The sequence below is a fragment of the Dipodomys ordii genome, unplaced genomic scaffold, assembly GCF_000151885.1.
Source record: "Dipodomys ordii isolate 6190 unplaced genomic scaffold, Dord_2.0 Scaffold34, whole genome shotgun sequence".
In the NCBI taxonomy this organism is placed as follows: Eukaryota; Metazoa; Chordata; class Mammalia; order Rodentia; family Heteromyidae; genus Dipodomys; species Dipodomys ordii.
In genome coordinates this window covers 1200550-1216789 of record NW_012267250.1, presented here as the reverse complement: position 1 = coordinate 1216789, position 16240 = coordinate 1200550, and the positions used below count along the sequence as shown (strand labels likewise).

The 16240-nt window shown below is 41.6% G+C and overlaps 1 protein-coding gene across 1 annotated transcript; it reads right to left on the bottom strand.

Moving 5' to 3' along the window:
- On the bottom strand, positions 1–15197 carry Acta2 (actin, alpha 2, smooth muscle, aorta). The gene is made up of 9 exons (XM_013017197.1): positions 15098–15197; positions 9912–10063; positions 8478–8606; positions 7696–7806; positions 7090–7174; positions 6547–6708; positions 4885–5076; positions 2871–3052; positions 1–283 (listed from the first exon to the last, which is right to left on the bottom strand). The coding sequence occupies exons 2-9, from the start codon at positions 10038–10040 to the stop codon at positions 140–142; spliced, it is 1134 nt and encodes a 377-aa protein (XP_012872651.1). The 5' UTR covers positions 10041–10063; positions 15098–15197; the 3' UTR covers positions 1–139.
- Positions 15198–16240: the final 1043 nt, after the last annotated feature.

Below are 16240 nucleotides of genomic sequence, written 5' to 3'. Positions count from 1 at the left end.
TTAGGAGTAGCATATTTCAGATTTATTAAAAAATACATAGGTAATGAGGCTGAGCTTTGGCTAGGAATGGATTGGAGAAGGACTGAAGGCACAAAAACATTCACAGTTGTGTGCTAAAGACAGAGAGCAAGGAGGTGTCTTAGAAGCATTTGCGGTGGACAATGGAGGGTCCAGCCTCATCGTACTCCTGCTTGCTGATCCACATTTGCTGGAAGGTGGACAGAGAGGCCAGAATGGAACCTCCAATCCACACTGAGTACTTGCGCTCCGGAGGGGCAATGATCTATGGGTCAGGACAGAAAAAAAACAGGTCATAAGTGACAGGGCAGTAAGGCTTGAGTACTGTACCAAGGCACACATTTCTCAGACTTGGCTGTAGTCTATTATATAGTAGGGACTCCCATGGCTGTGAGATGACAAGATACAGCCAAGAAAATGAGTTTAGAGATTCCTCACCTTTGGTTTTCTGATGTCCTGAATGATCTTCCAAAGATTTTTCCTAACTCCTCTACCATACTATTGAGCAAACCAAAGGTGGTTCCCAGTGCTATGGTGGCTTCCTCTAAAGGGGCCAGACAAAGCATCCGATTCTATGAGCTGGGCCCCAGAGCTCAGCGTGATGCACACTTGCTGTGGAAGCAAGCTCTAGCATTTCAGAGAAGCTTTTATTATGGCAGGACATATTATGCCAGTGTTCCTGCATCTGGGCAAGGTGATTGCTACTCTCTGAACCTCCACCTCTATGCATTTTCTGTCACTGAGGGACTCAGGGATGGACAGTCCCCTTATATGGGTCACATCAAGGTACTCTGGCAGGCCTTATGCACAGGTACATAAGCATGGCACAAGGGGCATGCTCAGGCTTCTTTGGTAGATGTATGGCTCAGGCACAGAGACCAGAGGGCATGACCAGAAGTCTTGTACATCTGCAGTATTTAAATCTTGGGTAGCAATGGACAAAGTGTATCTGAAATCATGACTTAAAGACCTTCTGTTTACTCCAGTGCTCTGGTGAGACTTGTTTTCATTTCCTTAATACGACACACTGACATTAGCATAGCTCTTGCTATGTTCCAGGCCCTATACAAAACATTTCACATGTATGTTATCACGTATTTTCATAACCACCTCTAGCAGTAAGTATTAAATAGCTTCCATGTTACCTATTTAGAAACACAGCTGAGACAAATGTAAGTATGAGTTATATACTGGCCGCATGTGTGTCAGGCTGAGTGTACAAACCTGGGTCCTCCTGGATGTTTTGTTTTAGAAAGAAAATTTATGGGGTGTTTTTGGTGGGGGAGGAGGAGGGAAGAGGATAATTTTAGATTTCTACAAAACTTGCAAAGAGTCACAGGGAGTTCCCGGAGATATTTCGCCCAGTTTCATTTTCTCCAATGTGTCATCCAACCAGGCCCTAGGTTTTAATGATTCTCCATGCTCTTTCACCACCCTGGGACTGAGATTCATACTCATGTTACTCACAAAGGGGAGTTTAGAAAACTAGGAATTGCTCAGTTCTGTTCAGGGCTCCTCTCTAGTCTAAATCCTCAACTAGGTTGGCTGTGTTGTATGCTGAATGGCTGGCTTTATCTCCTCCCTCCAGTATGGTTACTCAGAAAGATCATTTATGTGTGTTTAAGTCTAGTGCATTGTTTGCATAAAGGAGAAGGGAGCATAAGTAAAAGAGGTCTTGTCTGACTGCTGCTTCTGTGTGTGAACGGCACAGTCATCGACCACACATAAACACCCTCCAAAAGAACGGTCTCCATTGAATGCAAAATGTACACCATGTGAAAGCCTGGTGTGTGTATGGGGGAGGGGAGGGGTGCTCAGGAACTAAGCCTGGCCACGCAGGAATCAGTCTGTGCTTTTGTGCAGCTATATTAAAAATGAATGCCAGATACAGACATGAAGAAAGAATTCTAATTCCTGACCACTGAGATGGGATCAGGATTACATTTAGCAGAGAAAGAAAGCCAATTACTAAGTCTACAGCATTTAAGATTTTTAAGACAGGATCAAAGTCCTTGAAAATGTGAACAATTGACATCCTCACACAAGGCTCCACTCGTCCAACCTACATTGCTGTTCCTTCATATCCTTCCATTTCAACTACTCTTGATACCTTATATAATTTATGTCCTTTCTAAAGCCCAATCTTACTGTCCTTTCAATCCAGCCTTTCAATGTAAAAAATGAATAATATATACATGAGCATATATGTGTACAAATAAAATGTAAATGTGTACATTGTGTTCTATATTTTGCCATGTTCTACATGTAAAACATACTGTTATTTGTTGGTGGTGGTGGTTGTGGGGCTTAAACTGAGGGCCTGAGGACTGTCCTTGAGCCTCTTTGTGTTCATGGCTAGTACTTTACCACTTGAGTCACAGCAACACTTCTGGTTTTTGAGTGGTTAATTGGAGATAAGTCTCATGGGGACATTTCTGCCAGGGCTGGCTTCAAACCATGATCCTCAGATCTCAGTCTCCAGAGTAGCTGAGATTACAGGCATGAGCCACTGGTGCCTAGCAGAAACATACTATCCTTTCACATTTTTGTGTGGTACAGGAGTTGGAACTCAAGGCTTTGTGTTTGCTAGGCAGGTACTCTACCACTTGAGCCACCTAGGCCTTGAGATATACTATTAGGTGAGAATAGGTCAAGTCTGTCTAGATAATGAAAATCCTTTTGTGTACCAAACTGAATTATATAAAGTATGGGACATGTGGATTCTTTTTGCTAGCCCTAGAACCCACAATTGTCCATGGCCATGATATAGCCTCAGAACCATCCTGCAAATCTTGTTAAAGGGCCAACATCTTGTTAAAGGCACAACCCTAGAGCATATCACTACACAGTACCTTTATCTTCATGGTGCTGGGCGCCAGGGCTGTGATCTCCTTCTGCATCCGGTCAGCAATGCCTGGGTACATGGTGGTACCCCCTGAGAGTACATTGTTAGCATAGAGGTCCTTCCTGATATCAATATCACACTTCATGATACTGTTGTAGGTGGTTTCATGGATACCAGCTGACTCCATTCCTGGAAAAGAGACAAGGGCCATGGATGGTGGGTCAAACTCAGGTTCAACATGATCAACCAGACTGAAGATCTTACACGGATGAAGCCTGGCAGGCTCAATCACCGAGAGATCACCCATTCCCCATTTCTTCCTGCTTCACAACCTCAGGAGGCCAGGCTGCAGCATCTTCAGGATGGACTCTTCTAGAATTGATTTTCTATTCAGCAACACTGGGATGTGTACAGTTCATTATAAGCAAAACCTTCAGATTCCTTCTGGAAGGTGCCACACTCGGCCAGTGTCACCACCATTGTTCAGAACTTTCATTTCAGGCGGAGCATAATCGAACACACTTAAAATCCCAGATCCAGGGGATACAGAGACAAGGAGGACTTCTGACCATCCAGGCCCAAAGAAAGCCAGGAAGACCTTATCTCAAAACACAAGTTGAATGTGGTGGTGCATGCCCATAATTTTAGAGGTAGGTGGATGTCATTGGGAGACCAGCCCTGAGCAAAAAGTGCAAGACCCTATCTGGAAAACAGTAAGAATGGCTGGCAGCATGGATTATGTGTTAGAGCCCTTGCCTAGCAAGTGCTGGCCTTGAGTTCAAATCCCATTGTTGTTCTTTCCCTTTCTCCTACCTAAATATCCAAAGCATTCTGTCATTTTCCGTGGCTGATGCCTTTGCACTCCCAGTTGCACATTTCAGCCTGCCTGAATAAAGCAATAGTTTTCTTCTTCTTCTTCTTCCTCCCCTCCTCCTCCTCTTCCTCCTCCTCCTTCCCCTCCCCCTCCTCCTCTTCCCCCTCCTCCTCTTCCCCTTTCACCAACTCCTCCTCCTCCTTTTTCACCTCCTCCTCCTCCTCCTCTTCTTCGATCTCTTCTTCCTTCTCCTTCTCTTCTTCCCCCTTCTCTTCATCCTTCTCCTCCTACTTCTTCTCTTTCCTCTTCTCTTCCTTCTTTCTTCCCCTTCTTTTTCTCCCCCTCCTCCTCCTGCTCCTTCTCCTCTTCCTCTTCCTGCTCCTCTCTTTTTCTTCCTCCTCTTTTTTTCCTTCTCCTTCTCTTTCGCCTTGTCTTCCTCCTCCTTCTTCTTTAGTTTCGATAATGTTTTTATCTGACTTTTTGTTAATTTTGTTAATTTCTCTACTTACCCTTCATCTTTTGCCATGTCATGAGCTAATGTAATTATAATGCTACCACCTAGATGTTCATTTCTTACAATATTGAGTTATTGAATTTTGTTTTTGCTAGGCACTGGGCTAAGTAAGGCCTCTCCATAGGTCTTCTGTGATTCTCCTGGCCATCCTATTGCATTGCTACTATTATAATCTTCATGTTATACATAAGGAAATTGAGGTTAAGTGCTTTTCCTAAGGCTGTGAAAGAATGAAGTTTCAAACCCAACACTACCTTCAAGAGCTTCTTTGTAAACATTTCTGCAAACCCCATTGTTTTTCTGTTCTAAGCACAGACAGTATTTTCCAGATTCTTTGGGCCTGACTACAACACATTGAGAGAGTATTTTTTAAAAATCTCTCTTTTTTTTTTTATTGTGAGAGTACCGTACAGATGAGTTACAATTACATGGGCAAGATAACGGGTACATTTCTTATCAAGCATTGCTGCCTCCTCTTTGTTTCCCCTTTCCATCCCTTCCCAAAAATCTCTTTTTCTGACCTTTTAAACTCTTACCTTGAAAAAGGTATGACACTTCCCCTTTCCTTGGCTCAGAAATGCTTTTGGTCTTGTGGCCTCTAACACAGGTTTCATGAGCAGAAGGTCCCTGGCAGCCCTAGGTCTGGGCTGACACAGGAGATTTGGGTGAATGCCTTCCTACTCCATTGCTTACCGATGAAGGATGGCTGGAAGAGGGTCTCTGGGCAGCGGAAGCGCTCATTCCCAATGGTGATCACCTGCCCATCTGGCAGCTCGTAGCTCTTCTCCAGGGAAGAGGAGGAAGCAGCTGTGGCCATCTCGTTTTCAAAGTCCAGAGCAACATAACACAGCTTCTCCTTAATGTCCCGGACAATCTCACGCTCAGCTGTTAAATACATACAAACATTATGGGACATGCCAGGGCTTACACAGATACTAATGATCTGCCTTCCTCCTCCCGCTCATGCAGACTCAGCTCCTCAGGGCCCTTGCTGCCTGGCTTAGGTAGATGGCAGCTCAAACCTTCAGCACACCCAATGCTTTCCAGAAAAAGGTAGGAACTGACTCAGGACTAGTCCTTGTCCAAAAGGCTCCATTAGTGCAGTCTGGAAGGCAATATAGAAGAGGCAGGCAGGCATACACTCTGGAGACTCTTACACCATGAAGGTCTAAGCTACTGAGCTTCTGGGAATTTTTGGGAGGTGTTTTGTAAGCAGGAATGTATTAATTCAACTCCATACCACAAAAAGAGACCTTAAAAGCTGTGTGCTAGTGGCTCATGCCTGTAATCCTAGCTACTCGGGAGGCTGAGATCTGAGGATCCCACAGTTCAAAACTAGTCCAGGCAGAAAAGTCCCTGTGAAACTCTTATCTCCAATTAACCACTCAAAAACCAGAAGTGGCACTGTGGCTCAAAGTGGTAGAGCACTAGACTGAGTTAAAAAGCTCAGGGACAGCATCCAGACTCTGGGTTCAAGCCCTATAACTGACAGAAAACATGAGAGTGGGGGAGAGAAAGAGAGCTTAAAATCAAGGCTCATACAAGGAGTTTAGAAAAAGTCTCAGGAATGTCCAGAAACCACAATTCTAGACAATGCCAAGTTCATGAGATTATCCCAGTAGCCAGAACCGCAGATAGCTTGGAGATCCAACTGTTCCAACTGTTTCTGGTAATGTCTGGCTCTGTTCTCTTATGGAGAATGAGAGTATGACAACATCTTCAATTAAAAATATATCATCACTGCCTCGTGGGTCTATATTATTAATATTAGCTACCAATCATTGAATACTTACTCTAGGCAGGATATTCTCCTTGTGTTATCTTGTTTTATAGTCAGTAGAGTTCTGGGAGATGAAATTTATGATTATCTCCATTTTACAGATATAGAGAATGTATTGGCTCTGCAAGTGGGTAGAAAGTTAGGACTCAAGTCTATTGAGAGATCTAGGAAGCTTACCAGACACCACACCTATTGATTTTCAGACTACATGTTTTTTCTCCATTTTCTAGTGTGAGAGATTAATGCATGATTTCAAGCAGGGATGAAAGTCCAGCTCAATGGTAAAATACTTGCCTAGCACACAGAAACCAAGGATCTCATGCCCAGCTACACAAAAAAACAACACTAACAACTAAAACCACCTCCGAGAACTGAGAGGAAACAGTGTAATCAGTGCTATCAGTATAATTAGCACAGCAAAAATGTCTGAGCTTTGCCATGTGCTTTAGACTGAGGCCTTCCCATTGGCAACTGTCCATCCCATCATTTCCTGGCATAGCCACAGTGGACCTACAAGTTGCTATGAGCAACACTCGGTCCTTCCCCCTGTTCCTTGTGTCTCCCACATGCCTCACCAGTAGTCACGAAGGAGTAGCCACGCTCAGTCAGGATCTTCATGAGGTAGTCAGTGAGGTCTCGGCCAGCCAGGTCCAGACGCATGATAGCATGGGGCAGGGCATAGCCTTCATAGATGGGCACGTTGTGGGTCACACCATCTCCAGAGTCCAGCACAATGCCTGGAAGACAAGTGAGCACTAATGGCATCACCACAGTGGCTGGCCTGCTGGTCAAGTAGAAGAAAGCCTTGGGAAAGAGGGAATTCCTAAGCTTCTTATTTGAAGGAAGCAAAGAAGGACTTTGATGGAAGAGGTAAAGTAGGCCAGGGCTTGGGAAAGCTGGACAAAGGAACACCAAGAAGAGGGTAACAATTTTTGTTAATGTCTGGCTAGAAAGAAGAGGTCCGAGACTCGAAAAGATGAAGTCTTTTATGGCTTGAGTCAGCCCTGCCAATTCTAATTCACACCTTGTCACTACAGGGCATGTATTTATAACCAGAAAATCCCACCCATTGGAGCATATTAATTTAATCGCAGTGCTCATTTCTTCTAGTCACCTACCAGTTGTACGTCCAGAAGCATAGAGGGACAGCACTGCCTGAATAGCCACATACATGGCTGGGACGTTGAAGGTCTCAAACATGATCTGCAAAGCAATCCAAAGAGCCAAGTGAGTGATTGGGAATGTACAAGAGAGCACACTTCCTTGACAGATCCAGACAGGCCTGCCCGGCAGTGGCCAGAGGACAACAAAGGCAGGGCCAAGGCAGCCCTGGTCACTCACAAAGGACAAAAGCAGGAAGATGAGACCATCTCAGTGGCGGGATGGGGAGGGGAGGAGGTCGTGTGCACATGGCTTCAAGTAAGGAAACTATAACTTCTGCCCTAACTTGAAATTGACCTGGCAGAATTATATTGAACTCACAGTTGACTGATGTTGGATTGTATTCCAGATCTCCCAACAATAGTTACAGGAAAGTTGTGGCTAGATGAGCTCTTAGCTCTTGAGGGTAAAAAGTCTGTGTTTGCAATAAGAATGTATCATTAATGTGGGCTTCCAGAATTGCTAGGAAGCAGTCTATGGCTGGACTGTGGTTTGGGACCTTCTTTCTGCTTTTCTGTGTGGCTTTGTTCTAGACTTGATGGATGCTGGATGTACATATTCACCTGGGTCATTTTCTCCCGGTTGGCCTTGGGGTTCAGGGGTGCCTCGGTGAGCAGAGTTGGATGCTCTTCAGGGGCAACACGGAGCTCATTGTAGAAGGAATGGTGCCAGATCTAGCACAGAGGAAAGAAGAGAAACAATAATGTGATGTTGCAGGGCACCAAGATCCCAAAAAGGGATAAAAATGAGACAAACAAAACCAGGACCAAGTGAAATGTTCCCAGCTCTCCTGTGCCAGTACTTGCACAGGTGCAAAGACAGAAGCTCAGAGAGCGTGAATGCCTTCCATGGGATTCACATTCAAACCCAGGGCTGTATGTAGAGTCAAAGACACAGGCTCTGCAGTCAAATGAGGATGAAAACCTCAGCTTGGCCACTAAGCAGGTTTTTCAGCTCTAAAGGAGTAATATGGAAGTGTAAATAATTAGTGTTTACCTCATTGGCTCTTTGTGAATTAAATACTATGACCCTTAGAGTAACTAGTCAGCCCAGTGTCTAGTACAGAATAAATGCTATCATGCAGCTGTGTATGCCTTTCTTACACCCTCCTCTCCCATTTTAGTTAATAATCTATGGTAAGGTATTTTGATTTAGTATGAGCAAAGACAAACATGCAGACACAAATGCACAAATTCAGCTGACCTAGATGATCTAGAACAAATGTCAAAACCTAAAAGTGCAATTGAGCAATGGGAGTCAGTTATTTTCTCCGGCCATAGCATGTTATTTAGAGTCAGGGGACATTGGAATGATGCATTCTGAGAATGCAGCTGTGTCCTGGTACCTTCTCCATGTCGTCCCAGTTGGTGATGATACCGTGCTCTATCGGGTACTTCAAGGTCAGGATTCCTCTTTTGCTCTGAGCTTCATCACCCACGTAACTGTCTTTTTGTCCCATTCCTACCATCACCCCCTAAAATGGTTCAACATATTACAAGTCAGGCTTCTCCAAACTGTATGCATTGCTTGCAACCAAATCACAACAGACTTACATCAGTGAGATAAACTTCCTCTTTTAGTACCAGCAATAATATGAGTCCTACTATGACTACAGTCTTAATTGATGTCCCTCAGCTAGTTGGAACTAGACCTAAACCAGCCTCCAAATAATCAAGGATTGTGTGAGAGAAGCAGGCTTACATTGTGTCTTTTTGTCTTTTATATTAGTTGATGAGCCCTGTTTAGGGAAGAGATTGTGTCTATCGACTCACAGCTATAGTAAGCTGTAATGCACATGTCTGCTACATAATCATCACTTGTTGAGAGGAAGTAATAAAATTTACATATTCATTAAATGGCATTTTTGCCTCTTGTAAATCTTTTCAATCATACTGTTGTGTGTGTAATATGTTGATACTGGTCCTTCACTCTTGCTTAGCTTTGTCCACTCAAAGCTTCACTTTACCATTACTTGGGCCATCTCTCTACTTCTGGCATTTTCCTGTTTAGTTATAGATAGCAATCTCCTGGATTTTGCCCAGGTGGGGTCCAAACCATGATCCTTAGCTCTTAGTCTCCTGAGTAGCTAGGATTACAGGTATTACCAAAGGCATCCAGCTTACATCATACTTTTAAAGTTATTACTTACTCAAAAAAGAATTTAAGTATTGTTTGCCTACCATAAGCATTACAGCTACAAATATTTGATATTTGATGACTACAGGATAAATACATGGAGATCAATTGCTAAAACATTTGTCTAAGCTAGTCAGATCCATCTTTTAGTCATTAAAATGAAGCTTAAAACATTCTCTTTACTAGATTTTAAATTGCCTTAGAATCACTGCTTTAGAATTTAGCTTTTGCCACTGGCTACCGCCAATATTTTGTTTATATACAATATACAAACTTACCAAGAGGCTCTCCAGATATATTTTGCTGACAACTAACCTGACATACAGTTAACATTTGTTATGATATTATGACAATGATGATACTTAGACAAAAAAGGATATACAAAATGGGACAGATTTTATACCTGGTAGTTGCCCACCAAATAATCAGCATATAAGTGAAGTTACTTTTTGGAATTTGCCTTGATGGTCATCAAACCTTGCACAGGCCAGGCAAATACTCTACACTAAGCTACACTCTAGTAGCTCACAGCTATATGTTTAAAACAGTTACATAAGATCTGGCAAAGACAACTCACACTAGGACATAGAGAGATCTAACCAATAGCCTTGTTCTCTCTCTTTCCCATCCAAGTGTTGCTCACCTGATGTCTGGGACGTCCCACAATGGATGGGAAAACAGCCCTGGGAGCATCATCCCCAGCAAAGCCAGCCTTACAAAGCCCAGAGCCGTTGTCACACACCAGGGCAGTGCTGTCCTCTTCTTCACACATGGCTGGAGCTGCTTACCGGGTTTCTAGAGAAAATGAGAAGCAGCCCAGATGTCAAGCACTTACTAAGTTGATTACTGCCCCTTCAGTATTTGGGGCATCTCTTAACAGGTGTCATTCCCCTGACTGACACTTATTTAACATCACCTTTATCTTGAAGTACTTTGATTATGATGTAAGCTTTTAATAAAGCTGAACTTTGGCCTCTGTGTTAATACCATACTATTATTATATAGCACAGGTTCTTACCAGCACTTTAAAGATAAGCTGAACAAATGAATCATTAGACTGCAGAGCACTGATGAAAATTCCAGACTTTAAGACCAGCCACTCACAGGGACAAGTCATTCACTATATGTTCAGTAAGTTTCTAGAATTTTCACAAGGTGTCCACCCAAGCTCATATTTTTTCATATGTATTATAACTTTTCATGTGTTTTAGGTAGATTTTGAGAACTTTTGGATATTTTTTAAATGTTTAAGTGTTTAATAAACATCTTTGGACTTTAATACTCAGACAAATATTAAATGGAATCAATACTTTTTTTAATTTTTATTTATTTTTTATTGTGAAAATACTGTACAGAGGGGTTACAATTACATGGGCAAGATAATGAGTGCATTTCTTATCAAGCATTGTAGCCTCCTACTTTGTTTCCCCTTCCCATCCTCCCCCCGACCCCCCTCCCAATCCTCCCGGCCCCCCCCCCACCAAAGTTGTAAAGTTCGTTTTCCACATAACGACTTGTACATCTCATTATTGCAACAGGTCCACCTGTATCCTTATTTAAACGATTGGAATCAATACTTTTTAAGAAAGTGCTTGAAAGTTTAGAGGCTATGATTATTCTTCACCAACAAAAGTCACTGTTAAGTTGCAATTCCAAATTTCAAGTGTGTGTGTGTGTGTGTGTGTGTGTTTGATGAATTGCATATCATGTAGTAGAAAATTTCTGTTATTAAGAAATAGAAGTAAAAGCCAGGCACTTATGGCTCACACCTGCAATCCTAGCTACTCAGGAGGCTGAGCTCTGAGGATTGCGGTTCAAAGCCAGCCAAGGCAGGAAAGACCATGAGATTCTTATCTCAATAAAACCACCAGAAAACTGGAAGTGGTGCTGTGTCTCAAGTGGTAGAGTGCTAGCCTTGAGCTGAAGAGCTGAGGGACAGTGAGTTCAAACCCCCCAACTGACTCCCCCCCTAAAAAGAAAGAAATAGAAGTAAAAAGGATCCACTAACAACATATTCTTATATAAGAATAGCAGATTCAAGATTGCACTATTGTGTGATCCAATAAAATCATTTGTTTATGCAAAAAGAGTTGTTCTATTTACCAAATATTTTACTTGAATTATTTTGAAGTGCCAGTATTTTTAATTTTCTTCCCTGATTCTGTCACATTTTTTAGTTGAGTATATACTCTTTTGATTATGAAACAGTATTTTTATAATCCCTTTTTAAGATTGGATTCCTTGATAAAATTGGAAAGGCTGATGCAGAAGTACTGAAGGCTCCTAATCAGAGGGCATTTCTATTCAATGCTCTCACTTTTTACAAAAAAGAAATTCTAGGAGAAATAATTTTCAAGAGCACAGGAGATATTGGAATCAGAACTAGAGTCAGAACAACTAGAGATTGGGTGGCCCTTGCTCTCCTGGGGCTCTTAATCCAGGATCCTTCCCATTTTTCCAAACTGAATTAGAAGTGTTCTGTAAAGAAAGGGATGTTCATTGTTCTTTGGTTAGCATTGATAACATTGACATCTCAGTCAAGATTTCAGGCTGAGCAAGATTATTTTGCTTTTTCAATGCTGAGGATCTAATCCAATGTCTTGCACATGTTAGGCAAGTGCTCCATTACTAAGTCCCAGCCCCAAACCAGACTTCTCTTAAATTGGTAATCTAATTACCAGACCTAGGTAGGAAAGGAAGTTATTGGAAGGAAATCTCTAAGAAATGGGAAAAGAAAACAGCTCTCACAATTGGAGTTTTATCAGACCATTCCCACAAAATCAAGGTTGAATATCCCAAATGCCCAGAACCTTCAGAGCAGAGAGCATTTTGCAAAGGGATTCCTCTTGCCTGGCCATTTACAAATAACATCAATCTAAGTTGAGATAACATATTGTATGATCAGGTCATGAAATACTATCTCTTAACTCATAAAACAAAAACCAAACTTAGGAAAATTCAAGTCATCTATCCAATATCCCCACTGGTACATTTAGGACAATGGATGACAAAGTATTATTTATTTTAAAAGTCACTAGCTGGGCATTGGTGGTGGCTCACACCTAGCTACTCAAGAGGCTGAGATCTGGGGATCATGGTTCAAAGTCAGCCTGGGCAAGAAAGTCTATGAGACTTTTACCTCCAATAAACTACTAGAAAACAGGAAGTGGCACTGTGTCTCAAGTGGTAGAGCACTAGCCTTGGGCTGAAGAGCTCAGGGGCAGTGCCCAGGCCCAGAGTTCAAGCCCCATGAACGACCAAAAAAAGAAATAAAGTTACTGTGTGTCCTGGGAGGGAACTGGCTCCACCAATTAGAAGCTATGATTTATCAAGTTATTCAACTTCTCTTAGTCACAATCCATTTTACTATTAAGCAATAATAATAGCAACACATACCACATAGAATTCTAGGGTGGGAGGGTGTTGTTTTTGGAAATGCATTTAAACTTATTCACAGTGGCATATATGTATAAGTCCTCAATGAAAATGATTTTCATCATTGTTATTAATGGCATTATATAGCTATCAATACAATCCAGATTTTTTTCACATCAAATTCTTGCTTTCTTTACACACTGCTCTAAAATTAGATGGACAATTTTCAATGTGTGGATTCTACTTGCAAGAATGGGAAAATGGGACTTGTCAATGACTCGTCCTTTCCTTTTCTCTTTTATTCTACTTTTATTCTAGACATTATTTTATGCTCAACTTCCTTCTTAGAAGATTATTATAGCAGATTACAAAGAGTTGGAAGACAAAAGATAACCACCTGGAGACACAACAGAAGACACAGCAGTGTTCAGGTGTTTGTCAAAGACAACGACACCAAGGACCCAGGACCCAGGCTGCACCTGTACTGAGGATACTCTTCAAACTGAGAGCAAAGGCTGAAAACGCATAGAAAGTAGAAAGGAATGTCCCAAACAATCTATTTTATTCTTCAGGGTGGATGTGGATCAGTATTTGAATATATTTAGAAATATAGACTAAACACCATCATTAGTAAAAATGAAGAAAAATATCTCAATATTCATATATACATTATATGTACATATATATTTTATACAAATATACATATATAGGTATATGTATATACACATAGTGTATGTAAATATTCACATACAATATATGTATATACACATAATATACACATACGTATATACATATATTGTATGTGAATGTTCACATACACTATGTATATACACACACCTATACCCATATACACATATATACACATACAAACATATACACATGTGTATATACATATATACATATATGTGTACACATACATAATATATTTTAATTCATATATCAAAATTTATGCATAACATACACACATATTACATATACACATATAATACATAAAATATACACATATATACAGTATAATGTATACATATGTATAATATATTATGTGAATATAATCTATATTATGTGAATGAATTTGTATATATAGCAAAGAAAATTGTCCAGAAAAAACTGTATAATCTCTAAAGGGAACATATCATTACATTCTCTGTGTGTCTAAAGAGGAAGCTGGTTCAGTAGTTTACAACCCTTATCTAACCTGAATAAGCACTTGATTTGGAGCGAAGCATTTCCTAATTAGGTAAAACAAGCTTGCTCCAGCGTCTGCTCTTGGATCTGCACCCAGGTCAGAGGGTTTGCTTCAGCCAAGTAGAGCACATCTTGTGCCAAGAAAATGAGTTGTTAGTGGGAGGGAGGGGGAAAGGATGGTGTTCGTTCATCTTGAAACACAAACCATATTTAGGCATGAATCACAAGATACAAGAAAAAAAATCTCAGCAAGAAAACTCCAGTCTCAGTTCAAGTGGCCAAGCCCTGAGTTATAGCAAAGTTCAGGCTGGGGTGACAGGGCTGGCTGCTCTGTGACACTCCAATCACAAGGCTGAGGGAAACCTGAGGCTGAGAAAATGCAAACCAGACCTCCCTGCTTCACACACACACACACACACACACACACACACACACACACACACACACACACAATCAGATGCAAGCTCTGCCTCTGCCCACTTCTTTGGAGAGAAAATAAAGAAGAAAAGCTGATGGTAATTGCCTGCTGTGCACTGCTGCAAACAGCCAATGATGTTAACCCTAACTAATGAGCTCAAGGTGCCCTCAAGGAATGCACATCTTCAACACAGGAAACCTGCAAAAGGCAGGGGACTGAACCCAAAGCAACATGCAAGTTCAGCAACACAAAATTGAACCACTTTGCCAATGCCCTCTTTTCATTTTGAACACATACTTTCAGTCACAGCAACTGTACCACAAATACAGTCTACTCAAAATTCCCCACACAAACTCTGAATCACAGGCAAGTCCCAGAGTTTCCAGTGCATAAAAGTAACTATAAAACTTACTGTAAAGAGGTAGACTTCATCCCACAGGATCTAGGCTACTGATTTAATATGGACAGATATTTTAAGGGTGACATGCATGAGTACATATTCATTCCATCTCCCTCTTCACTTCCTCTACTAACACAAACTGCACTTTTGTCTTTAATCCTTAACAACAACAAAAATCAACAATAATTTTAAAAGTTCACTCTTTATTCAGAGGAACTGGACTATATGAGTTCCTCAGATCCTTGCAGAGAGTATCTCATTAAAATTGGGTTGAGAGACAGAGAGGAAAGAAAGAAAGGAAGGAAGGAGAAAGGAAGAAAGGAAAGAAGGAAGGAAGGAAGGAAGGAAAGAAAGAAAGAAAGAAAGAAAAAGGGAGGAAGGGAGGAAAGAGAGAGAGAGAGAGAAAGCCTCTGCCATCTCTCAGTCACATTCCTGGGCTGGAGCCACTTACCCTGATGGTGCTTGGCTGGGCTTTTCCCCTCTGGGTGGGTGGCGTTTTGGGAAGCTGAGTGCTGAAGGGTTATATAGCTCCTTGGCCTGCTCCCCTCCCACTTGCTTCCCAAACAAGGAGCAAAGACAGACTAGAGCTGGTTGTTCAGTCTTACACAACCATATAGGGACCTCAGCACAAAACTCTCTAATCTGGGTGGCTAGTGGCCTGGGTCTCTTCCACTGCATTCCACTCCTCTGCTCATGAAACAGGAGGCAGTTCAGCTGCTTTGGGAAGATAAACACCCTGAGCCTTCTGAACAACTGCTGAAATGCCCAGAGACACTGAGCTAGTGTTGGGGGGGGGAACAATTGCAGGCATGGTTTGCACATTCCACAGAGGATGCTAGCCTGCTGTCCAGTGGGGCTTTCTGGCCATTGCCTAAGGCACTGAGAGAAAAGGAGATGTATGTAAAAGGCTGCCTAGAAAGGTAGCCCTATAATGAAGAGAGATATTATTTTAGTTTCCCATAAATGTAGAGAGGGGGTAGTGGGAATCACACTGTGTTTATGAATTGAGTCTCTGAGTGGAGTTAAGGGAAATAAGAATGGAAGTGTAAAGGCAAGGTGGACCAGCCATGTTTCACAAAGAGGTACTTGGAAATCAGCACTACAAGTGCTTTTATTCTTGGGCACATTAGATATGTCTATGAATTTATAACTGAGCAATTTAGCAGTATAATTAGGAACTGTGCATTGGCCAGAAAGTTTACTTGGTACCCTGTCACAGAAATAGAGAAAGACAATGTTGCAAGGCAAACCCTTCCTGTTTCTCTTTGCCCTAGTGTTTGTCTTTGCTTCATTTAACAGCAATGGAGGTGGAATGACTCATCCTATCTTGAAGCCATCAGCTCTAATTATCAAGCATCAGTGAATAACTCCAATGTTTTATATTTCTTTCCATCCCTCCTCCAAGTGAAACTCATTCACAATAAGTATTTTTGATGGATACCATGAGTTTTTCTGAAGTCTTGACATGTACGTATGACTATATTCTACAGCTGCGGACAGCTGTTCACTTGTGTCATTATGTTTGATCTGTTTGATTTGTGGCATATGCATTCATGTAGGCATATTTATCTATGAGCCATTGCTAGTTGGACAA